General features: G+C 41.3%; 1 protein-coding gene across 6 annotated transcripts; it reads left to right on the forward strand.

The window, feature by feature from the left end:
* Positions 1 to 1,268: 1,268 nt before the first annotated feature.
* On the forward strand, positions 1,269 to 25,617 carry mtus1a (microtubule associated tumor suppressor 1a). Of its 6 annotated transcripts, none has more exons than XM_063499265.1 (15): positions 1,269 to 1,740; positions 3,603 to 5,635; positions 5,762 to 5,984; positions 7,037 to 7,270; positions 8,675 to 8,767; positions 9,126 to 9,245; positions 14,016 to 14,233; positions 18,714 to 18,780; positions 20,882 to 21,096; positions 21,239 to 21,344; positions 21,487 to 21,560; positions 21,659 to 21,754; positions 22,358 to 22,474; positions 22,559 to 22,656; positions 24,602 to 25,617. In XM_063499265.1, the coding sequence occupies exons 2-15, from the start codon at positions 3,722 to 3,724 to the stop codon at positions 24,828 to 24,830; spliced, it is 3,804 nt and encodes a 1,267-aa protein (XP_063355335.1). In that variant the 5' UTR covers positions 1,269 to 1,740; positions 3,603 to 3,721; the 3' UTR covers positions 24,831 to 25,617. The 6 variants fall into 6 exon arrangements, with proteins under 6 accessions (XP_063355335.1, XP_063355345.1, XP_063355354.1 ...); XM_063499275.1 differs by having other exon boundaries at positions 1,269 to 1,667; XM_063499284.1 differs by having other exon boundaries at positions 1,269 to 1,628.
* Positions 25,618 to 25,960: the final 343 nt, after the last annotated feature.

Genomic DNA, 25,960 nt, shown 5'->3' on the forward strand with positions numbered 1-25,960 from the left:
TATGACAAACTTTCAGTTGGCACAATGTAGAACTTAATGTTATTAAAATTTCAGCCACATGTGGCTTTCTATGAGTATGGACATGTCTCTGTGTAGTTGGTGTTTGCATCATTGCTTTGAAGAGAGCAGACTGCACAGGCTCATTGGTTTAACTTTGTTCCCCTGGACTGTCTGTGACCAGCCTTTTTCCCTGAACAGAGCTTGCTGTTTTAGTGTTGGACAGTCCAGTGACTGGGCTTTTGATGGCTGGTCCTGCTACTCATAACCACTCTCTGTGTGATACTGATATGATCCAGTCAACCAGGAAAAGGCCATTTGGGGCATTGTATGCAGTGCCCGAGGGGCTTCGTGAACAGAAAAGCATTGTTCTGTTGCTCTCACTCCAACTTTTAAATGTATAATTTAATTTGCAGGCAGTAACTTGCACTACATTGCTCTGAAGGAGAACAGAGACACTTAAATAGATCCTTTAATCAAACACATTGCGTTCATTAACAAATATTAATCCAGAATGATTCTGAAAGGTTCTGAAAACACAGGGTCAAGTACTTCATGTAGCTGTTGCCAGCTCTTACAGGGGTTTGTGGTTGGCTATCCTACTTGTTTTGATGGTGCAATCTGGAAATCTGCAGTGTTTTAAAGCTGCTTTTAACTTTTTGCATTGTTGTGTAAGACCAGTGTTTTTTGTTGTTTTTAAAAAGCTCCAATCATGTTTATGTCAAGATCAACAGAATTTAAAAGTTGTAGGACTCTTAAAACCAAGAGCGGGGATAATAACTGTGCTCCATACCATGATTTACATCTCAAGTCAAGATTGGACTGCCGTGTCTCGGGTCACAGGCCTTGTATAGATTAAGCAGAAATAGCTTGGGTCTTGGTGGTCTCAGTCTCTGGTGTCACATCACTGTTGTCATTTCAGGATCAGGTGTCAAGATGGCTGTGCCATCAAAGAATGATGTTGTCAGACTGAAAACTGTGTTTTGCCATCATTGTGTGAGTTTGAATGCAAATTCCAATACTGATGTACGGTTAAAAGCGTTCATAGCGCAACTTTCTCCTCTTGCTAGGCCTCACATCATTCTGCTCTACTTTTCATTTATCCGTTGCTAAAAAAGCCGCCTGATCCATTCAGTCATAAAAGAGGGACTTTGGCTGCTTAGCAACAGTGAATGCCAAGTCGGTCTGGCAGCCCATGGCCACTCCCCTCGGCATGGATAAGGTAACGTGTTGCTCTCTGCCTCACTTGATCCTTTTGTGAACTTGGGGAATGAACCTCTGCAGTGAGCGCCGCCTCTAGCTGGACCTTTGCATGCTTGCACAGGCAGAGCAGTTAAGTTACTGAGTTTGTCTGAGACAGGAGCTGGTTAGATGGATTGATGATCCACTTCTGCAGCAGGCCTACAGGACAAAATCACATTACCTCAGGGAGTGAAAGAAGTGAAGCTAACAACTGCATGGGGGGGCACTCTCAGACTGTGATGTTACTGATGCACGGCTGATTCTGAACACGAGGACAGAGGAGTGGAGGGATGGGGATAGACTCTCACCCAATTGCCTGCTTAGCTGGCTGGATTTTGGACTTTGCAAGGAAAGTAGTAATGGGATTGTCTGTGAAAGGCTAAAACGAGGTGAATGGAGCTACAAAAAGTGCTTTCCAGTGCAATACAGTAAGCTTAAAAGCTGACTAAAGATATTTTCTTTCTTACTGTAAATCTCTGGATGGAAAGGATGCAAATGGAGGTATTGAAAGTTAGCTTACACTGTAGCCGAGTACCTCTCCCTAAATCTTTGTACACAGTTGTGCTTCCTTCTTTGACTGTTCCTTATTTCTGTTCAATGTCTCAGTGTCTTGTAACTTGAATCTCTCGGTTTTATTTACCCATAAACATCGTCAGCTTGTCAGCACCTTACATAATACGCCATGCAACTGCTCTTTGTCATTATTGAGTTTACAGCATTGGCCTTGAAGGTGCACTTCCACAGTTCAATGTGCACTTTAGCTTGTCAGGGCAATATATTATACTTCATTGTAGAGATTGCAATGTACAGTAAGGTGTGTTCTCTCTGCCTGTTAAACAAACACATTCATCGAGTTTTTGACCACTGATCGTGTTGATAAGATTCACTGAAACTGTTGGAATCTTTTCAGCTCTGATATTAAAGGCGAGGCAGGATAATGAATATAACGCCATGTTTCTTTAAAGAAATAGGCTGTGATTTTACTTCTTGAGGGTTCAAGCTTTAGTTCAGTTTTTGTGTCATCATAGGATTTCCCATTTCAAAGAGTGCTTTATTTGAATAAATGTAACTACATTGAACCTTTTTTAAGGTGGTTGAGATATTTTTATTTTAAAGAAAAGAAAAATCAGTATAATCTGCAGGTGTCTGCACGACTGCCGAGTTGTGTCATACTTCAAGAAGAGCCAGGTCTTTGCACAGGGAAAGAAAAAGGTCATTTTTCTGGATTGTTTTCATAATGCTGCAAAATATCTTGGCACTAAAATACGCAAATAAGCCAAAGGCTTATAGGCTGTTTCCCAACAATGGGTGGCAGGCGCTTAAGTTAGCAATGTTTTCCCAATAAAAGGATGAAAATGATGGAAACAAAAATCAAAACCTACAAGTAAAAAGCTTTAAAACATAATTTATCCAATTTTATCGAAATGTAAACAAAGTCAGTAAGGATGTTTTTTAAAAGTAGCTAGTAGACTGTATGACTTTATCTTTGTGTACATCAAAGTATTAATTGTTCTTAAAAGCAGTAGCAATACTAAAAGCTGTTTGTGTGTGTGCATTTTCAAGTTGTTGGTGACCCGATGTCTGCTTTTCCTGTCATCTGTACCCCAGTGGATTTTGTAGTTGTGGCTGGCGAGCTCTGCTGTCCAGCCTGCTTGGATAAACACAACAGTGCATAGCAAAGCTGTGGAGACAGTTCATTCATGTTTTTACTCTCACATGAGCCACGGCAGAGTAAAAACATCCCTCCTAAAAGTTGGTCCATCCTTGAATTGAAGCTTTTTTTTCTTTTTCTTTTTTGAAATCATGATTCTACAGAGACACCAACACTGACTGTGATATTTTCATGCAGTTCTCAGTTTGAATAAAATGCATCATGCTGAAAAGATTACAAATTGTTTGGGTTGGTTGTTCACACAGGCTCACCAGTTTTGCTGAGCTGTAGATTCAGTTTCCTGCTCTTAGCTGACATTAGTGGCATCGTGTGTTGTTTTCTATTTCAAGGTTCAATAAGTTGTGTATTCAGAGTTGCTCTTCTGCATACCTTGGTTGTAATGAGTTATTTGGGTTACTGTTGCCACAGTTGGCACCAACAATCATGTCCCGTTAAAAGTCACTTGCATCGCCTTTCATCCCCACTCTGATGCTCAGGTTGAAATTCAGAATATTTGTCAGATATCTTGGGTCACTGCCATGAGATTGGTTTATTAGATATTTGCTTTATGGAGGAGTTAAACAGGTGTACATAATGAAGTGGCTGGTCAGTGTATGTTGCTGCTTTTATGCTGTTCTTTGAACATACAAATGTATTGACAGGCTATGGTGCTGCTTTCACCAAAATGGTTTCTTTTTCTCCTCTTTTACAGAAATCCTTCCCTGGTCATCAGATTTTAATGGGCTAAAGTGCTGCCAGCTGAACACATAACTAAAGCTGTTCAGCACTTAGGATACACAAGAAAAAGAAATCCCATCAGAATTCTTAAACATGGCCAGTGACCAACCTGAGAGCATGGTTCCTCCACCTCACAGTGACATAAAGCTGATCCTTTCATCTGAGACTCACCCATCCACGCCTGTGTCACCTGACTCCAGCAGTAGTATTTCGTACATGAATGTCAGAGGAGCCAGCAGCTCTGCTGACATTAACGTACTGGAACATCGCCTTAGCCAGGGCTCCCCTGTGGATAACCTTTACAATACCACCTTAACACACGGGGATGTCTTCTGTGGTGTAACTTCAAACTTGAATCAAACCTTCATTGCCACACCTGTGAATGATGGCATTAATTTCTGGAAACAAAACTTGAGCCTCATGAGCAATGAAGACGTGGAGGCTTTTATTAGGCACAGAGGGGATGAAAGTAACAGTACTGTAATGTCTCAGAGTTCATGTGGGGCATCCTGGAGGGGATCCAATGAGAATGACTGCTGCTCTCTGAGCTCTGGGGAAATGGTAATGAGGAGCAATAGTTTCTGTCTGGAGGACCAGTCACTCTTATTAGTCTCTTCCCTGGAGGAATCATCCATCTCTCCAGCTGCACGTCGACCAGATTCACCTGCTGTATCGAACCTGCTGTCGACCACTACTCTAGACGTCTGCAATAAACCCGCAGAGAGAGTCCCAGAGGAGAACACAGGCCATCCTTGTCTTGGTGTGACTTTCATTCAGGCAGACAACAAGGAGCTCCTCGATGAGGAAAATGAAATGGCAACATCGAATTGTTTTGTAGCTTTGCCAAATGAGAATGAACGGGGGCTTTTCACGACGTTTATCTGTGAAACCTCTCCAGACTGTGGAAAAGAGGCAAACTGTACCAGTGCTGAAGCAGAACCTTTGCCCCCATTTTCAGCGGCATTTACACCAGAACAAGGCAAGACCTTTGTGTCCACTCTGTCAAATACGCAGGAAATTGATGAGGGTGTTTGTACTTCCACTCCAGTGCAAAACATTGAGAACAAGATAAACGGCCTCCCCTTGTCTCCTTGCATTAGAAATGTGAGCAGCCCAGGACGTCACCCTGTTAAACAGCAGCAAATATCTGTCACTAATAAACAATGTTTCGACCCAGGACTGCCACCTACAGCAAAAAAAGCTAAGAAAATAGAAATTAAAAAGTTTCCCAAACCTGACTTCAGTCATGTAAAATCCAAAGTCGTAACAAGAGATCCACAGCAAACCTCAGTGCCAGGTACTGTGCCACAACATAAACAATCAGAAGTTAATTTGGGGAATAAACGTACTGAATCCCTGAGAAGAACCCCAAATGGTATGTTTCCTGCCAAGAGAAGAAGTAGCACTACATCTGATTCTGCCACCAGTAAAATGTTTAATGATGGACAGTTAGAAGTGGATGCTGGAGCTGCTAATTTGGGATTAACAGTGGCACAGTCATGTGAGCATACTGCTGTGGATGGCCAGGGCAAGAGCAGAGAAACCCCAGCAGGCCAGTGCAGTAAACCCAGCTCTCAAACAGAGGGGCCCTCTTCCAGCCAAGTATCCGAAACCTCAGCACAGCACGCTTGCAGCCAGAGCAGCTTCTCATCCCTAGAAAAATCCCCGGGTAAAAGTGGCCCCAAACCAACTCCAAAGAAGGGTGTGTCAAACAAAGCTGTGGCCAGATCAGGCTCATCTTTGGGTCGGGACAAGTCTTCTGTCTTCAAGACACGGCCTCGCTGCTCATCTGAGAGTTCGTCATCAACTTCCAGGACACCTCAGGAGAAGCAAACAACTCTAAAGTTCTCAGCTAGTTTTAACATTACTAAAGCTAACACCCACCAGAGACAAACCAAAGCAAAGAACCTGAGCTGCTCTTCCCAGAATAAACAGGCCATACACACTGAGGACACAAATTGCCCTACTCAAAACTCCCCCAGAGAGGTCAAGAAAATAAGCCTCGTGGTGAGTAGATGGAGCATTGATTTTGAAGGTGGGGGGGCTACAGGGGGCTTTTTCTTGTGTGTTGTAGTCCATCAGGGCCAAATGCACAAGACCTGCAGACTAAGTGAAGAATTGTTCTCTTTTCAGGCAGAGTCAGCAAGAGCTCATTTGGATGATGGTAAGACTAGATGTGTACCTTGGCGACCATCCCCTAGACTTGCTAGGAGAACACCACTTTCACAACCTCCACCTGCCAGTCCCAGACCAACCACTTTGTCAGCCAGGCAGAGACAGGGATCCCTGGGGATGAATGAAATCAGGACCCCTAAAGCTGTAGGGAAACCTCAATCCAAGCAGACGAGCATTACAGGTATGGGTCATGTTTGCTTGATTAAACCTGTTATGTTGAACTTGGTCTGTGGCAACAGTTCAGAAATGTTAAAAGTTATTCTTTATTGTCTTGAGGAAGCCAAAGTTCACCTATAAATGCATTAAAATACTAGACAGGAGGCCACAGTCAATGCCTTGGACAAAGTAGAACCTAGGGATTTCTTAACTGGATTTTTCGATGTTATGTAAACAGAATTGTGTAACAGGCCTTTTAAACCTTTTGGCTCAAAGCACCATGGTTTCTTTTGGGGGGGGGGTTTTCAGGAAGTTGGGCATGTAGTCCAACTGTTAAAGCAGGACTATAAACATTTATAATATTCACCCAGTATTTCAAGAAGAAACAACTGCAAATTCATTACTTTTCAATGTGCTTTCATACTAGAATTAGGTTGTCATGACATTTCCTTTCCACTAGAGGGTGACATTGAGCAAAGTCTGTCACAAATTATTCAGGTGTTTGTCAAAAATGGACAGCTTACTCAGCGCTATTGTTAGATGAATCCCGAGGAAAGGAGAGAGACTGTTCATCTGATGGGAAGCGGTCTGCAAACTGGAAAGTAGGGGAAGGAAAGGGAGTTTTTGAGGTTAGCAATGGTTTGAAAGGAGGACAATATTTAAACGAGTTGGACCTTTAGCACAGTAAAATGTCATGACCAATGACTGTTTTCTACAGTCATTGGTCATGACATTGTCATTTTCCAGCTGTACACACAGCTTTAAATTTAAATTGAACTACAGCATTTTTGTTTATGGATTGAGTTAGGATTGTTTGATTTTTAAATATTTAGAGTTGGTAAGATTGCAAAGTTCCCAAACTTATGTTTCAGTGACTGTTAAAACTGAAAGTAGTCACACTTTCGCATTCTAGTTTCTGTGCAATTGAATGTGGTTTTAGCTTTAACTTTTAAAAATATCCTTATTTTTATCTGGATCTGACACATCAAAAATACCTAGAACATGACTCTTTATATGTATTAGTGAGCTTATCCTTAATAAAGAGGTTCATGCTGCTGACCTCATTTCCTTCTCCAGGCTGTCAGAGAGCACAGGCAATAGGAGAGCCATCCCTGGGATCTGCCTCAGCAGCCAACATTGAGCCCCAGGTCAATGGACTCCAACCTCCTCAGACTCCCACTCAGTCCTCTGTTATAGGTCCTCGGTCCACCCCTGTTAGTAAACTACCACACAGGACTTTGGGGCCTTTTAGGAGCCTTACTCAAACCAGTGTTCAGCATGCGCTATCCCAAAGCTCTGGGAATACACAAGGTGAGATTAATAACAATTTTCTGTCGCTTTTAGAAATAGGATATTATTTCTAGAAATAGTGACTGTATGCTGTTATATAAAGGTATAAAAACAGTTATGAACTGGTTTCTGGGATTAGCCATGACGTTTATTGGAGGGTTTTTAAGGACACATATGGCTAGGATGATGACCTACTTTGCCCTGGCTAGGATTGGAATCTCCCCTTGGGCAGTCTTTCTCGGATTGCAATACTCCACCTCTGCTATGATTATAGGTGCTTGACATCTTAAACATAGATTTTTCTGATTTCCTCTGAAAGGACGTAGAAACACGTTAAACATAAAGCTGAATGAATGAACGGAACCCCAGGAAACAGGGAAAATGATCTGCATTGTAAGGGTTATCTGCTTTGGAGCTCTGAACAGCCAATCAGAATGTACTGATGTGTCATGAATAGATGGAGCAATGTTTTGATGTGAGCTTCCCGAATCCTCAACAGCATAGAGCTCTCTGATTGGCTGAGAGAATATATTTGTCTAAGTCGGGGACCCCCTTGTTGGTTGTCATGGCAACGGCTCCTATTCCACTCTAGTTCACACGCAGCGTTGCCTGGAGGAGAAAGAGCAGACATACACTACAACTGATGCCGTCTGAGGTGGATTAAAAGGAGCGTTTCTTCTGTTTTTTGATTGAAAACCAATGGCCGGCTACACTGGGCTTCGAAGCTGCACCTGGACGGAATTTCCAGCTCATGTTTTCAACAGTTCTTCTTTACTTACACAAGGCAGTGCAGCATCCAGCTGTGACCTCACTCTCTTGACCTGCCTGCTCATTGGATCCTATCGCTTTTGCATCATCCCTTTGTTAGCTGCATTTAATGGAAAAGAGAGAAATCTGTGGAGAAGTAAGTTGTGCTGGCTGCTGACTCATTAGTGGGGTTGCCATGGTGAATTATTTACTGTTTGGGATCTTATCAATTTGGATGACATAACCGTTTGCTTGGCGTGCTAAAAATTGTAGATTCAGTTCTTTTTGCTATTGTTTTGGTCATTTTGTCATCAACATTACTTATAATACACTCTTTTCCAATAATTCCAATAATTATAAATATGCTTTATATTTGTATTTAATATTGCTCTTAACTCATTTTGTGAAGCACTTTGGCATGCCTGTGGTTTTTAAATGTGCTATATAAATAAAATTGTATTGTATTGTATTGTATTGTATAATTAATTTACATTGTTACATTCTACATTGCACATGCTAGAACTAAAATATTCTTTATTGTCTCTAAATGGCTTCAAATGACTTTCTGACGAACTACTAGTGATGCTGAAGGTTGTTATACTAATTCCCAGTAAATTTCCAGAACATCATGGCATACATTGCGGTATTTAACCAGTATGTCTCTAATGCCTCCAACAGTTTCTGGAGGAGTTGCACACAAAGCAACCCCATTCAAATCTGTGGTACTGAAAGCAAGGCTCATCTCGACCTCTGAGAAAAACACTGGACCAAGTAGGATCACCCTACCACACGCCACACATATCGCAGTCTTTCATTGTAAAATGTGATTAAATTTAAGCCTTCTTTGAATAACCATTGATCACTTTTTGATTTTTTTTAATCTATCTTTTAATGACCTTGATAAATGTGACCTAAGCTGTTAAAGTTTGTATAGTATGGTAACGATGCTTGATAAGCACTGTGTAATCTTGATTAAATTAAATTGTCTCCTCCTCCTCAAGCTAGTTCTAACTTAAAAGCAGTTTTCTGTTTCACAGTTGTCATTCACTCAGCAGGCAGTGTGTCACCTTCATTATGGGTCAGATTAACTCCAGCCTCTTTTCTCTCCTGGATCATTTGCTTGTAACAGCTTTGTCTACGGTAAACAAGCCTGCTGCTTCCACTGGAAAAGGAGCATCAAATTCTATAATTGGTCCTCTGTTAAAGACAGCTTCTGCAAAACTTGCTCGATCAGCGCTGGTTGGATCTGGTAAGACTTGTTTTATTCTTATGTATTTTACAGAATTTTTAAAGTCCTTGTTTGTATTATCCAAGTTTAAACTAAACATCAGCATGGTGTAGGTTTTGTTCCATTTGATAGTGTGGTGGACCAAAACTAGCACAGTGCATTATATACTATTAAAGTATAACAGCAACAGATGAAGTTTTAATTTTCTAAATGTATAGACCTATTAAACCATCGATCCATCCAATTGCTTCTGTTTGTCTGGGACTGAGTCGTAGGCGGAGCATGCCTCCCTCTCTCCCAGCCACCTCGTCCAGCTCATTCGGAGAAACACCAAAGTGTTCCCGGGGCAGCCGAGAGATATCTGTCCAGGGTACCCTGGTTCTACCCCGGGGCCTTTTCCCAGTAGTACATGCCCCGAACATGATGCCCCACAGGCATCCTTGTCAGATAGCCGAGCCATCTCAGCTGGCTCCTTACAATATGAAACAATAGCAGCTCCACTCTGAGCCCCTCTCTAATAATTGACCTCCTCACCCCTAGGACAGCAGTCCTCACTCATGCCTTATCGACTGATCTAGCTGCTATTTAAAGAAATCTATATGTAAGTATAAATACAACGTGGACCAGGCAAACAAATTGTGCAGACAGGGTAGTGTGCTGTCTACTAATGACTAACAATTTCATATTTCCACTGCTGCGAGGAACCTGTGGCATATTAGTCAACCCAGCTTTTAACTTGAGAGTTGTTCTCTGTGTTTCATACGCAGTGCTTGAAATTTCAGGGCTTCTCATCTCTTGCTGGCTTTTATGGTGTCAGTGGATTATGTCTTTGAGCAGAAGCTAAACTGGAACACACATTAAATTAAACCTGATTTGTCATCATACTGACCTTGCCATGAGCTTCCTGTTATCTATTACTATCCCACTGCCAGGGACAGGGAAATAGAGTAATGCCTTGGCAACTTTAAATTCCCATTGGCTGATGTTCTCATGCTTGCTCCTCCCACTCATTTTTCTGCTCTCTAGCCCCACCCCCCTCTACTCTCTCCCCTGGCATCCTGGCAGTGCTACAGCACCGCCATCATCCAGCTTGGAGATGCTGCTTTGCTCTGCTTTGGGAGATTTGTGCATTTTTGTGAAAAGCTGACGGTTGACTTTACAGAGGATTAAGAGATTTTTGCTTCCCCCCCCCCATTCTGCCTTTATCACGTCTGTCAGACTGTGCCACGACCACTGGCCAGGCTTTGACCCTGTACTGTTCACAGCTGGGAATTAGATTTTGAGTTGGGACTTCTGCCATGCTGAACTGGGTGCCCTCACTTTTTTCAAGGCCACCTCAGTGGAGTAGCTGTTACTACTGCTTTTTATTGATTTATTTAATAATTTTCCATCAGACCTCATCAGTGCTGCTGTTACCTGAGGCATGATGCACTGAGAGGCACCACAGCTCGTGGTTCTTAGCCAGCACCAACCATCTGAATCGTGAAACGGGTTTTTGATTTTTAAATCAAACTGTTAGCTGAAGACTTTGGTTCTTTTGCATTGTTTTTGAGATGTTATGGTCTCCGAAGCTCTCCTTGTCCAACATCCACGTGCGTCTGACAGCCAAAGGTTTACTCCGAAATATTCAGCTGCTCTCAGGATGCAGGAAGAACACTGTGGTTTTCCAAGCAGGTCTGTCAGTTGTTTTGGTGTTAAACATTGTTGTCGGTGTTATTATGACGTTTTGAGCAGTTTCTGTGCCGTTGTATTTAAGCCAATCAGTTTGACTTTCAAGTAGATCTGTGGTGTCAGTTTATGAAATGCATTTTTAGCTATATACTAATTGGCAATGCAGATGGCTCCAAAGCATGTGACCCTGGGCTGAAGTATGCTAGGAGTGGAAAAATTGAAGAATAATTTAACCAAAAACTGTAATAGTCTTTTTTTTTTTTTTCTCTCTCTTTGACATTCAGTGTTTGTTTAAATTATCTTCAAGCGTTGATTATGTATCCAGATGTCCCACTTCCCTTCCATGCTTCCTGGGATTTCTATGACTCTTGTTTCAGTCAAATGTGCCAGGGTTATTTTGGTTCTTTATATCTAAGTGACTCCATGGGAGTCTTGTTATAATTGTAGAACTGCATGTTTGCTTAAAGGTTTTGTACATTTTTTTTTCTCAAATGTGGTAAATTTGTTTTATGAAGCAATTTTGGAAGCATTTTCTATCCTTCTAGTAATTAAATGGTATCATTTCTTTCTTTCTTTTTTAAGTTCTAATCTGCTACTGTATCACTGATTCACAAATATTAGAACTCTTGCATTTTTCTTATTTTCATTCATTATCATACTATTAGAGTTGTGCCCCTTACTGTGTTAGCCAAGAACTGTAACAAGCCCCTGATTGTGAGGGGTCTCATCATCCATCATGCTTTGTGCTATGATGTGATATCTCCTCACACCAGCAGAGCACAATGCTGTGCTCATTAAATCTCTCTGTTTAAGTATAGACGTTAGAGTGGTACAATTATTATTCTTTGAGTCTGAAATGAAATGAGAAGCTTGTCATTATTTTGTATTTAGACACTTGGATGAGAATAGCTGTACGTCCTCTGTTGCCATGGAGCAGTAGACAAAGAAGGCGATTATGTGCTTATGTAAAAGAAATTAAATGTCATGTGGGTGCAGATTTGTGTGTTTATGTAAAGCAAAAGTGACACGATGCTTTTAAAGCATTATAGAAAGGTTTAATAGTGACTCCCTGACAATATGTTTGTTAATATTTCATTAATGTTTTGAGTTTGTATTAGTGTTAACTGGGTCGTCATCACAGGGGAAAAGTGAATGCTTCACTGAAACATAGTTTTACAGCCTGAAATGTGTAAATGTATGAAGCATATGATACAGTAGATAATCTTTTTTCTTTCTCTTCTACACAAGCACGTTTATATAACATGTTGGTGAAGTTGAGATGTTCTCTATTTGTTCTAGTTTCCAGCCAGCAGAGGGCGTTGTAATTCAAACAAACATCTGCTAGGTTTGCTCAAAGCATTGCAAAACACTTCTAGAGTTCCAATTTAATTTAGTACAACATTAAAAAATATCAAAACTATGAACGAGATCCATATTGAAATACTTGGCCAAAAAGTGTTTCATGTTTTAGCTTTGTTTACAAAAAAGAAACTGTAGACACTGAAGTCTGTTACATGTAATTCAAATGGCCGGAATGTTTGTAAGACATTAAAACTGAAAACAAAAGCTTGGAAATTTGAAAACGTGTTGGGGTTTTTAACTACACATTTCCATGTATTATTTCAGGAAAAATGTTTGAATGGTCTTGAATCATCTGAGTCTCATACGTCAGTCTTTTATAAACCTAACTTAGTCAGGATCACAAGTCTTGTGATTCCAGCTACACGATGGTGACAATTGCTAACCAAACATCTAAATATTTAGAATCTTTCCGTGAATGATGCAGTATGTCCTTTTTTTTTCTTTTTCTTTGGGGGGGGGGGGGGCTATTTTATAGCCTCAGTGAAGAAAGGACAGGAAAGGGGGGCAGAGAGAGAGAAAGGCAAAGACATGCAGCAAAAGGCCGCAGGTTGGACTCAAACCCGGGCCGACCGCTCTCAGCCGTATGGCATGTGGTCGCCCGCTCAACACACTGAGCTAAATCAGCGCCAATGGTGCGGTATGTCTTAACAGTTGTAACACATGTAGTTGTTGCAGAACAAGACAGGCATTTTGTTTGTCTTAAAGGCTGTGCCCGACGCTCGTGCTGAACAGTTTACTCTGGCAGCCGTAAAGTAAGCTGCACATCCGGATACAGAGCTTTGAAAACTCAAGTCTGTCTGTATGACGCCAACATTTTATGGCTGCAGAATGATGAATCTGTTTTTATATAACTCTAGTTTCTCAGAGCAAGATTGCATCGATTTCATCCCTCCAAAATTTGATTAATGAATGAGTTGCCATCACAATGTTTAATTTGACTCAAAAATGACACTCTTACACACAAGTTCAAGATCAATGTGACTTAATTCAAAAATGTATATCCAAAAGGTCAATTTTACTGACTTCCATGACTATTGTTCAATGTCCAAACATCAACCTGAGGGAGGCTTACCACTGAAAGGTGATAATTAGTCCCAGAGTAACGAGTCCCACAGGCAGCTGCATGTAGTAGCAGTATATTCCAGTCATTAAAGCTGGGATTCCTGATATGTCCCAGGCTATTTTCAGTACTATGTTATGAAACTGTCTCTTAAGAGCTAACATGATATATAAACATGTCCATTAGTATCATTGTAATTGATGCTGGAGCTTTTTTTTTCTTTTTCTTTTTTTCCCCCCGTTAAAACAGCATGTGTAGTGAAATTTTCAGTCAGGTGTTCCTCCGTTATAGTAGAGTAAACGATGTGTTCATTAGTAGGACTGATGGTAGCTGTTGCATATCAGTGATGTATGTATAAGGCTGATGTAAATCAACGCTGGCCTTGCTAAAATAAGCTGTCCTTGGAGACCAGTGCCTGCAGAGCACTAGACTAAAATCTAATTGTATTCAGTGAATCTATTTTTTTCTTTTTTCCCTTCGGGGCCATCAGAGGAGCAGCGCTGGGATTCATCAGACTGCCTGATTGGACAGATGCATGCATAAGCGCTTTGACTCGGGCCTTGTTGCAAATGTGCGCCTGACATGAGTGTCGTGATTTGTACTGTATTGTCAGACCACCTGCAGTGATTATGGAGGGGAGTTTGTTAATGATCGGGGTTGTGCCGACACTAAAGCCTTATTTTATTTTTTTCCCACAGTGGACAAGAACAAATCCAAAGCTGGCTCCCACCAACAACGCCCTCAACAGCAAGCATCACAACAGAAGCAGAGCAACAGGCCTCAGGATGCGGTGCCAGCGAGTCTTACAGAGGTTGACAGAATAAACCAGAACGTCCAGCAGCTCAAAGGACTCCTGAGAGCCAGTAACTGTAGATTTGAAGCACTCTCCATAGTCTTGCAGCAAACATTGACTGGGGTAAGAATTGATTTATTTCATAAAAACACTTTCATTTGCAGGTTAAAGTATATTTTATGACACACATTTGGTTAGTTTTGAGACATGGCAATCATTAACCAAGTTCAGTGAGTTCGGCTCACATTAGTTTCTTATGATCATCTGTTCAGAGTAGAAACTAATGAGCAGTGAGTTTGACGTTCCAGTAAAACACATAAAAAAATATTGCTCTTCATATTAAGCTAATAATTTTTCTACACATACACGAGTCCATTGTGCTTGAATCATAACTACAAGTGTTGTAACATCAAATCGTGCGTTCTGACAGAGGGGAAACTTAATGGCATTACTGTTTCCAGGAACAGCACGGGGACTGAATGTGTGAGAGGCTGAACAAGGATATACTGGGATGTTGTCCAGTATTAAACAGTCCTGCTGTTGTCTTTTGTTTTGGTGTGTAATAGTTGTAGGTGTGGCTGCATCCCAAAAGAAGCCCAAAAGTCTCCCCTTAAAACAAATGTTTTATGTGTAGCTGTAAATGAGTTCATAGGTTGTACAGGTAGCCAAGCATGACTTGCTTTGCACTTAACTATGTATGTTTAAACTTGCTTTTATGCTTCTTTAGCTTCTAGGCTCATGGTTATGGTTACTGAAGGGCTTTTGCACATCTATCCTAATAGTCGTACTCCACCCAACCATCAAACTGCCTTATTTAGTTGTTGTCAGAGCAAAACTATGTAGATAATGTAAGTGAAATTGTCTCTTTGTTTGAATCCATGTGTTCTTAAAGAGAAGTACTGTTTGCAGGACACAGTGTTTCAGCTCTCTGGGTTGATTCAGGAGTGCCCTTGTTTGATTACATCATGTGTTATGCATCAGTGGCAAAAAGTCTGGACTGGTAGGATTATTCTCTCCTGGTCACTTTGTGTTTTGCAGTGGTCAGACACTGATATGTTCGTGTCTGTAAATCTTCATTTAGCACCCCGGTGCTGTAAGCTCTGTTTGTTGTGGTGTAGTTAGGGCGCTCTGCAGCTAACAGTAGTTTCAGAAAACGAAGCCACTGCTTCTCTCAGCTGTAATGCATGCAGTCACCTTTAAGGGTTTTTCTCCTTTGGCCTTAATTTCAGCAACTCCTTTTACTTCTGCCTTACTCCAGATTTTGACACCAGACAAATTTATCATTACTGCAGTTACAACAGAGTTCATATTTGGCCAAGAGAAACCTCAGAGGACTCGAGTCTAGGGGACATTTTGTCCCCATTTAACATGATTCATCATTCAAACCAATCAAAAAAACAGCAATAACTTCTTTAAAAGCTTGTGTGGTTTACTGCACATTATTTCCCCCTGAATTAATTTTCATTACTTTTGATAATGTCTGAAGTTTATCTGCTAGTTTGTGGAAACATCTTCTAGTTCTTACTGATCTGCAGTATGAATTCTTCCCCACAGAAATAAAAGCCAGAAGGTGGAGCGTGCTCCTGAAGTATGGAGTCATGCCTTTCCTTATTCAGGGTGGAGTCAGTTTGGTGCAGGTGTCCAACTCTGAACTTTTCAGGCTTTTCCCACCACTGCCTCTCACCATTTCTTTCTCCCTACTCACCCCATGCTCCCACAAAATGGCTAAAACTCTTTCGGTTCACTTAGTTTGAAAGGCCAGTGTCCAGTAGCACAGATAAGTTATAAAGATTGAATTTAAGTGATCAATATTTATTTATTATTAGTTTGTATTTGAGAAGTTGATTCACTGGACAGCCTCAGTCTAGCCAGAATTTTAACCCTGACAGGTAGATGTAGTCCACCTGGTGTCATCTAAGCACTGCGTACTTCTCGTACAGCTGACATGATGAGCACTAGAAATTGGCTTCAAAACGATTTATATATATTTATTTTAGTAGCTTGTGAATATTTTTAAATCAAAACTTCTTTTTTTTTGTTTACATGAAAACATAATAGATTTTTTTTCATGTGGTCTCAGTGCAGTCATGAGGAACACATTTGGAGCAGAATGCGTTTAAGTCGCTGCTCGTGTCATGTGATGTAATGTGACAGCTGGTATGAGGCACAGTGTGTGATGTTGTGTCACTGATCTTTGCCTCATTCCCCTCTGTTTGGATGGCTGGGTTGTGAAACTGAATGCATCAACAAATATTAAAAACACACTCGTTCCTCTAGGATACAAAAGTCTCCTCCCACTGAGTCAGTTTTAACTATTGCATGTCCTGCTTCTTTTTGCTACCCCTATAAGATGATACTATTTAATGCTAATGCTTGCAGTATATCAGACGCAGGGACTTGCCTTTTATATGTAATCTGAAGTCACTGAGATTGTGAGATACAGATCTAGTGATTTTTGGATGTCGGGTGTATTAATGTTCAGATGTGTTACGCTTTGAAATCTGGTGGTCACTGATCATACCAAGAATAGCTAGCTGGACCTGGCCCTGACACTTTGAGAATGCCCCAGCTGTTGACTTGATATGGTTATGAACAGCAGCCAAATGCTAAGCGAGGACTGTTTCTTATCATCTGTTTGGATGGGGTGTTTGCCATGCCTTCTCTTAACACTTTCCCCACCAGACTGTTGTTTTGACAGGGTGAAAGAGAAATGCTATAAGATTGGTTTCCTCTTAGCACAGAAATGGAAGCGCATTACAAAAAATCAAAAATACGATCTTTATTTATTTAGCTATTTATAAAAATTTTTATTCATGCTGTGTTTGCTTGTTAAGTCTCAATATTTCCAGGAGACGGGAACGTGATCTACATCAGTCACTGGTCTCAGTTGAGCTTCGTGTCATCCTACACCTGACATGGATCATAGTTATATACACGAGGGACATTTCTCCTCTCTGGATTAGGCTATAAGAGTTGTGCAGTGCAGAGGCTTGTGCTGAGTAACGATATCAAATTAAATTAGCGAAAGCATCCACTGCCTAACAAAACAATCTGTATTTTGGATAATGAAGGAGATTTTTTTGCTTACACTGTAGGGCTGCATGGTAGCAAGTTGGGTTGTTGTTGTTGTTCATATCCTGGGTGAAAATCATGTGATCTTTTTATTTATTTATTTTTTAAGAATAAAAGGACACTGTTGCATTGTAGTTGATGGGAACTGAATTCAAAGAGGAAAACGTAAGCAAGTTGAACTGTAGACATTTTCTATACTGCCAGCTAGTGAACAAATAATATTTGAATGCTGGTGAGCAACACGATTTACGGTCAGTGAACATAAATTGTGTTGCTCACACAGAAGCTGGAAATTTCCTCTGTCACAGCATTGTATCATCACCTTATAGAAAGACGGTGCCCGTGCAGCCTGTAGCTCTACAGCAGGATGTAATATAATTGTGCAGAGGGATGAGGGGTGATTTAATCTGTTTGGATGAGTAGTGGGGGATGGTGGTAATGAAGCCTCTCCATGTATCCCATGGGTAGGTCACTGCACAGCACAAGTCCTGCTCCAGCAGCCTGATGTCAGACAGCTCTGAACAATTTATCTGTTTGCTCCACTCCGGCTGCCTTTACTGCTGTCTTAAAGTGACCTCACCTCACTGTCGAGGAGGCTGTTCTCATGCACACTGTAGCCTGCCCCTTCTGTTATTTTAGATGGAATACGGTAATGCACTCTGCAGTCACTCACCACAGCCAGGGAAGCGGCTTTTTCAGTCCTGCCTCAGATGTAGTCAGAGCAGTCTGGGAGGAGGTGGCGCGCCCACCTGGACCACTGTCTGTCCTGGAGTACGCAGGGGGGGGGACTCCAGCACCCAAGCCTCTGGCTGAGGCTGGACAATGGGCTGTTCTGGCAGCAAAGCATGCCTTAGTGCTCCCTGCGCTGCAGAGAGGGTAACTAGCTTCTACATTGTTCCACTCTGCAGTGAGGAATAGATGCAGGACAGGGTGAACACGTATTTGCTAATGTAAACTGATCAGTGAGGTGATGTTTGGCTTGTCTTACTTGCCTGATTTTTCTCATATCCATAATTAAATAATGCCAGGTACGCGGTGTTCTGTGCACAGTGTCAGGTTGTTGATGTGAATCGGGACAGTAAGTGAAATGTAATAGACGGGAGATAAACAGTTTTTGGATCATCTATGCGTCAGTTTGAAGTCTAGCAGGAGCACTGCAGCTACAGCACAGCCTTTCCACTGCAAAACTGACTCAGAAAGAGAGAAGTAAGGGAGTTTCTTCTCTCTTTTCTTTCTTTCTCTTTTCAGTTCCTTTCAGTATCACTTGTTCTGGCTTTTTCTTGTTAGCTGCGTTTGCTGGTTCTTGTTGTTGTTGTTGCTGCTGCTCTTGGTGGTTTATGTGTGTGTATTTCAAATGCAGTATTTTAGTAGGAAAACTGCAGTAATTGGATGATTGCATTACTTGCATTTGCATTTCCCCTTTTGTAATCTTGACTGTCACAGTTTAGTCTTGTTACTGTGCTGGAATAAAGCTGCAGAAATAAATGCACGAGTATGTGTGTGTGACTGTTTACCTTTTTCTTCCCTGCAGCGTGATGAAGCCACGCAGCAGTGCAGGGAGCTGTCCCAGGAGCTGGTCAATCTTAGAGAAGAGCTGGGTAAGTTGGGTCACCTTGGCTTCATGTTAAGTGTTTGCAGTGTTTAGCTGTGTAAAGAAACACTGCTGGTGCAGGGTTTGCATTTAGTTACTTTGTCTGGATTTTTATTTTTAATCCCTTAGGTTTAGATTTTTGTTCAGGTTGGTAGAAATTAAGGAAATCTTTAAGGGTGATTTGACTTTATCTTTAATGCCATGCCCTGTTTGTGGTCACGGGTTAACTTTTATATGTGTTTCATGACTAAAGATGATCATTTCCAGATGCAGATAAAGCTTTGACCACACAGACTGTCCTTGCAGCATTTTCTTTACTTGACTGTTTTGTCCACTGAAAATCAGTTGCCATGGCAAGTGGTTGGTTGCGTTTGTTTTTTTTTTTGTTAGAGTGATTTCCATTTCCCACAGCGTGGCAGTCTGACCTCTGAACCCACACAGGAGGGGCTGGTGGAATGCCACACCACATGAGGCCTTGTGGATTCTCGGAGAGAGTGATCCGTGTTTTATGTCCAGCTTAAGTGCTGTCAAACAGGCCCGAGCACACTCAAACATAGCTCACACACCAGCCTTTATCTCTTTTACCTCGGGCAGCAGTAGTACTGTGGCCCCTCCCCTCCCTCACAGCCGCGGGACTTCCACATGACTGCTCTTATATGCTGAGCGCTGTTGTATTTGCACTGAAACACATTCTTCATTTCTGGGAAGCTACATTCACCTCAGGCAGACTTTTTGTAAACTTGTTTGGATGTGTGAAGTTGTTGGAATTATTTTAGGAATATTGTCTCTTTTAGTTAATTTCCTTGTATGTGTACTTTACAGCTTCTCTACTTATCCAAGGAGCAATTTGTTGATGGTATTTTTGCATTGGGTGAGATGGGGTTTGGAAGCAAACTGTATGAGCCACAAGGTGTTTTATGTGGAGGGGTTTGGACATTAAAGTCACATGACTGCAGAATGCTTTGCTCCTCTTTGTTGAACTATACGTGCCAAAGCCTGATAGATTGTCCCTTCGTTTGCTTGGCGTCTGTTCCTGGATCTGCTGCCATTATTCCACTCTGAATAACGCGGATCCTCATGCTCAGGCAATGAAATGTAATTCCTTGACTTTCCTCTTTCTATTTTTTTTTTCGTTTGGTTTGGGAGATTGCCTTTTGTTTGGAAATGATCTACAAATATTCACTGTGCAGTGACACCCTTAGAACATCAAACTGTACCTGCCACACATGTGTCCCTACAGAGCAACATCTGGATTCAGCATTTGACAGCCACTGCTGAAGGTGCACATAGCTGCAAGTCCTGAATGTTTGAGGTTTTTTTTGTCATTCTTATTAGTGTTAATTGTACAATAAATAATACATTATTGTATTATTTGGTTCAGTCTGTTACTCTTGTTTTGGATCAACTGTAACCCACATAATTTCCTTAGGAACTATTAAAGTATTCTGATTTTAGAGGAGCACAACCTGTTTGACATGGAAGAAGTTTTGTTCTTCATAACCGTCTTAACACTATCGCAGTCTCTCTGGTAGTGCACTGCCTGACCTGCCAGCTGACAGATATTTGCACTGTTTGTGCACAGACACTTGAGCTGCAGACAGTTTATGGAGTTTGCTTCTCTCACCCACTTCAGCCCAGATATAAACACTTGTCAATGGAAACAGTTTGGAACTTGTCAGGCTGATTTGGAGATGGAAAACAAAAGCCATCAATGGCAAATAAAGGATAAAATGGCCAATGATCATCTTGGAAATGGTTTGAGAAATCTGCCTTGAGATGTTGTGAAAGAATTTGGACTCATTTCTATTTCTTCTTGTGTCTGGAAATGACATGCAGTGTAGCTGGCATCAGCACTCAAGTGTGAGAGGCACCTCCCCTTGAAAGTCAGTTTTTCCATTCCTTTTTGGAGAGCATTTGGTGACACATGTTCGCATCGACGAGGACTTTGCTAAAAAGGCTTTTATTAGAGGACACATCAGATTTCTTACAGTTACTAATGAAAATTTTCCTCTGACTTTGCAGCTGTACAGACTGATATTTAATAAACACAGTAGCTGAATACAATGCAAGCTGTCAGCTTTCACCAAGATAAAACTTTATCCTTCCAGTTTCCTCTGTTCATTCATCTGAGCGTCTGGAGAAGGAGAATGAGGAGTTGCGTGTTGCTCTGGAGGATGCACTGCACAAACTGCAGGAACAGCACCGGAATGACCTGGCTGAGCTGGAGCAGAGGCTGCAGGCCTACTACCAGGCTGAGAGGGACAAAGTTCACCGTGCCTACCAGGAAGAGGCAGACAAGTCCAAAACTGTCATGCAGCAGCAGGTTTGTCTCTACATAACCTTCTGAATCTTATTTTGGGAAATTTTAAGGTGATTTACAGCCTACGTTATCTAGTAGTCAATTTTATTTAATCCTTAACTGACTTTTAACTGAAAATTAACTGACTTTTATGTTCTGTTTAAAGATTGAAGAGCTTAAAGTAAATCATGAAGCCATGAAGCTGGACCTCGAGAAAAGCCATGAAGAACAGCTGCAGTGTGTTAAACAGCAGTATGAGATGTCACTGGAAGGTGAGAGAACAATCCAAATATATTCTTCATCACCTGCATCATGCAGGCATTAAATATTGGAACATTTGTCTTTTGTTTTTATTCCATGCATTTTCATTGTGTTCATTTCATTTTGTGATACTGAAATCTGCAAACCTTTCAGAGCTCAGGAAAGTCCACAACCAGGAGCTGGAGGCTTTGGACAAAACCTTAAAAGATGCTGAAGCCTCTCTCTCTGTGAGCTTCCTCTTCTGCTTTTTTAAGTCATCGTACAACAGGACTGTAGCGTACTTTGTAATGGTTTGCTCAGTCTTTGTTGTGCTGTACATCCACAGAGTCAAATTGAGGAGCTGACCTCGGAGAATAATGCTCTAAATGAGAGGCTAACTGCTGAGGAGAGGAAGAGGAAAGAGCTGGCTGAAAACAGTCAGGTACTCTGTGCTTATTATAGCTCAGATCTGATACAGAAGCATCTTGTGACTCTAGTGTCGTTTCCCCCTGAGCATGAAAGGTGCAACATAGATTTAAGATAAAATAGCAACAGATGCAAAAATGTCTTGATATTTTCTTTCATTCTCGAGTCTGCCGTGATTTGTTTTTGTTCAGTAATTAACCCTCATTAACTCTTCTCTACTGTATGAATAGGTGTGAGTTGAAATGAGTTAACTTCTGCTACATATGCACTAGATTCCCCCACCCAGAGTTAATTTTCCTGCAGTGCTGTTGTACAGTAAGGCCGCCACTCCTTATTAATGTAAAGTGGCTCTAACTGTACTCTGTATTGTTCCCCGGCATAGTTATTTCGGCTAACTACCTCACATTACCCCGTCACTCCATATTTGTTATTAATACACTTATTCAGAAAAAATGGCACGAGCAGCAGTTTAATAAAACTACACATGATCAGGAATGGAGTGCTTCATTAACCCCCCCCCCCCCCACCACCACCACCACCACCACCAAATATGGTCTGTATTTTTTTTTGGCTTCATAAAGGATCCTAAGCAATTTCCCTCTACTTTTTTCACTCACAGAAGGACCCTCACACTCTGTATCTGGAGCAGGAGCTACAAAGTCTCAAAGTGGTGCTGGATATCAAAAACACACAGCTCCACCAACAGGAGAAGAAGCTCATGGAGATAGACAAACTGGTCAGACGATGAAGAAACTTAAAGTTCAGCCTTCTGCTGAGACTTTCCCTTTTAAACTCGCTCTTTTCATTCATTTTTTTCCAGACAGAGAAAAATGTAAAGTTAGACGAGAGCCTTAAAAAAGTCCAGCAAGAGAACGAAGACCTCAAAGCCCGCATGGAAAAACACGCTGCTCTTTCAAGGTAAGAGTCCACCATATGGGTTCATAGTGATTAATTCCACAGAGTGAAGCAGCTGAACAGCTTCCTCAGCTCAGACTCATTTTAAATTACTGCATTCATTAAGTGTAATGAACACCAAGCTTTTTTCTGTGTGCCAATATAATTCCTAACCTCTAATGCACCTCCACTTTATTCCAAAAACTATCGATCACGCCACCATCCTGGTGCCGCAGCTACTCACTAAGATTCCAAATATGTATTAAAAAGTGACTCATATTCCCTTTTCCATCTGAGGAGGTCTGTGGGGTTGTAGAACAGTTTTTTTGGAATTGCTTTTACGACCCTAATTCACAAAAAAAGTTGGGATGCTTTGTCTTATCTTTGTTGCCGCCCATAATTTCATCAATGGATTCCGAGAATTTGGAGAAATCTCTGTGTGCAAAGGAAGATGCCAAAAAGGAATATTGTATGGCTGAGGCCGTCGGTGAGCACGGCATTAAAAACAGGCCTGATTCTGTGATGGAAATCGCTGCATGGGCTCACGAGCATGTCTAGAAATGACTCTGTGAACGCAACTCACCGGGCCTCCACAGCGTCCCAACTTTTTGTCAAATAGGGCTGCGAAACTGACCTTTATGCCTTCAGGTGGAAGTTACTGAGATTCAAACTCACCCAAATATAGAACGTGTGTGTGTGTGTGTGTGTGTGTGTGTGTGTGTGTGTGTGTGTGTGTGTGTGTGTGTGTGTGTGTGTGTGTGTGTGTGTGTGTTAAATTAAAGTGTGTACTTCGGTCATCAAAACTGGAAGAGGCCTGCTAAATTAGTAAGGTAATTCTCAGAAGAAGGCAGCAGTGATAATTTCATGGTTTCATCCAGGAGTTGAAGCTGCATCACGCCTGCTCGCGTACATATTTCAGGATGTCAGTTTAAGCTCTTGTTTTCAGAGCTGGGGGCACATCTGAGTAAGCAGAGACATTATTTTATAGAGTCGACTGACCCAGACAGCATCTAGCTGTGCATCTACTATTTTCCTATCGTTGCATATTTGAGTTGTGAATGCACTTTGTTGCCAAGTTCAGTGATCTGATTGGTCACATCTGTTGATTTGGATCCAGAAAATCTGAAAAATCAAGCTTTGTTTGGAAAAAATAATAATAGGTGTGTCCAAAATAATATTATTGAAACATAAAATATTTATACAGATTTTGTGCTTCTGGTGTGTAAAGGCCTTTAGTCTGTGTCCAAATTTGACATAAAGTCAGTTGTGATATAAAGTGCAGCGCAGATGTCCGAGGATGTCTTAGGTTAATATATTAATGTTTAAAGTTTAAAATTGGAAGGAATAAAGAATAAAAATAAAGAATGTGTTTTGATGCATTCTCAATCATCCAGGAAAGTAAATCTCCAAAAGTTGAATCTGTTCATCTGGATGTAGCGTTTTGTGGGAGAAACGTTTCGTCACTCATCCAAGTGACTTCTTCAGTCTCAGCTGACTGCAGGTTTCCCCAATCCTATAAACAGTACATTTGCATAATGACTGAAACCAGCCCACTGAAGGAACAATGGGCTGTGAGGTCAGTTCCTTAATCATAATTATGCAAATTCTCATGACCAGATGTCCAGATGAACAGATTCAACCTTTGGAGAAAGAATGTGTTTATTAATGAAACTTGTCAGAGAAACACAAAGACACGAGACACTGCTGAAGAATGTTAGATCCTCCTCCTCTCAGCAGACGGAGGTCAAGGGAATCTGTCCGGAGTGCTGACCCCATTTCCAGAGAACTGATTGGCCAGTAGGTGTTGTTTTCATACGTGGTGTTCTCTAATCTGGAGCAGGTTAGCCTTGCAGCACAAGTGACTGTCACAGTACACCCCAGTAAAAAAAAAACCTGAAGCTACGTGTATACGATGAAATGCTTTGTTCAGGCCTCCGCTCGTCTCTGACTCTGTGTTGATGCACCGCAGGCAGCTGTCCACAGAGCAGGCCATGCTGCAGGAGTCGCTTCATAAGGAGTCCAAGGTGAACAAGCGTCTGTCCATGGAGAACGAGGAGCTGCTGTGGAAGCTCCATAATGGAGACTTGAGTAGCCCACGCAAGGTGTCTCCCACCTCCACCTCTCCCTCCCATTCCTTCAACTTCCAATCACCTCGCAGCTCCGGCTGCTTCTCCAGCCCTCCCCTGTCACCCAGATAACAACGGGCTCCTGCTTCCAGGAAGCAGAACACTGCATTTGAGTTATCCCTCTGGACTTAATAGCCATCTTTGTTTCCTTTGCATATAGCAAAACATCAGCCTGACCTTGGCTCATTCAGAATGAGATGAACTCTGACACTGCAGAAATACAGGAAAAAAACACTGCACAGAAGCACTTAATAAGCAAGGCCACGATGTTTGCCTTTAGAATTTGATTCTTTGGATGGAGGAAAGAGGAAATCTCAGGACTTCTATGTAATGAAACACTTTGTTATTTGTAGAGGCTTATCTTTGCTGAAGCTCGGCATACACACACAGTACATGCAGTAAATTACATGCATGTGTACACGTGCAGGAAAAAGAAAAACATTAACCTTCATTTGCTGATTTTTTTTTTTTTTAATTATTATTTTTTTCTTTCTATAAAACTAATAAGTGTGTTCAGAATTTCCTTATGTTATTTTTAAAGGCTGGGTTTTTGGGGGGTTTTGTTTGTTTTTTTTAATAGTTGGGCTCTGAATCGTTTGTGGCCTTGTATGGTTTTGTTTTCATGCTTATTTGACCGAGGGACCAGTCCAAGTCTCTTTGCATGTGTAGCCCGTACGGAAGCCTCCTAACACAGCTTTAAAGTCAGCGTCTGTGCAAAGAGCTGACCAGAAGCGGCTTTGCTCGTCTGTGTCAGAGACTGTATCTTGGAAATGTCTGAGTATTTTGTGTGGAATTTATATAATAGATGTGCTGATCCTGTTTGAAATAATCTATTAATAAAGTCTTGTATTAAACTGAAGCTGTGAAATGGTCTGTCAGTCAAAACTGGTAAAAGTGGTATCCACATTTTATGATGAAACTCTACTCGTGAGCTTTTCTAAGGAGATATTGAAGTTATGTTTTTTATGTTTAAATGCCAAATTTCCCTCACTTTAGTTGACTGAAATGCTATACAGTGTATATACTCGGTCCAACCTGTTAATGCTTTTATAAACCACAAACATTCATTCATAATCCTAATCCAAAGTATATTTCAAAATCCTACCCACCAGTAACTTTTCAGCAAAGTGGAAATATCAGCAAGTGTTGCACTGGATCAAAATAAGCTGCAGGCCTCAGATCACATTCCACATACGGAGCAC

Source organism: Pelmatolapia mariae, linkage group LG2 (assembly GCF_036321145.2).
Source record: "Pelmatolapia mariae isolate MD_Pm_ZW linkage group LG2, Pm_UMD_F_2, whole genome shotgun sequence".
NCBI classification, from domain to species: Eukaryota; Metazoa; Chordata; class Actinopteri; order Cichliformes; family Cichlidae; genus Pelmatolapia; species Pelmatolapia mariae.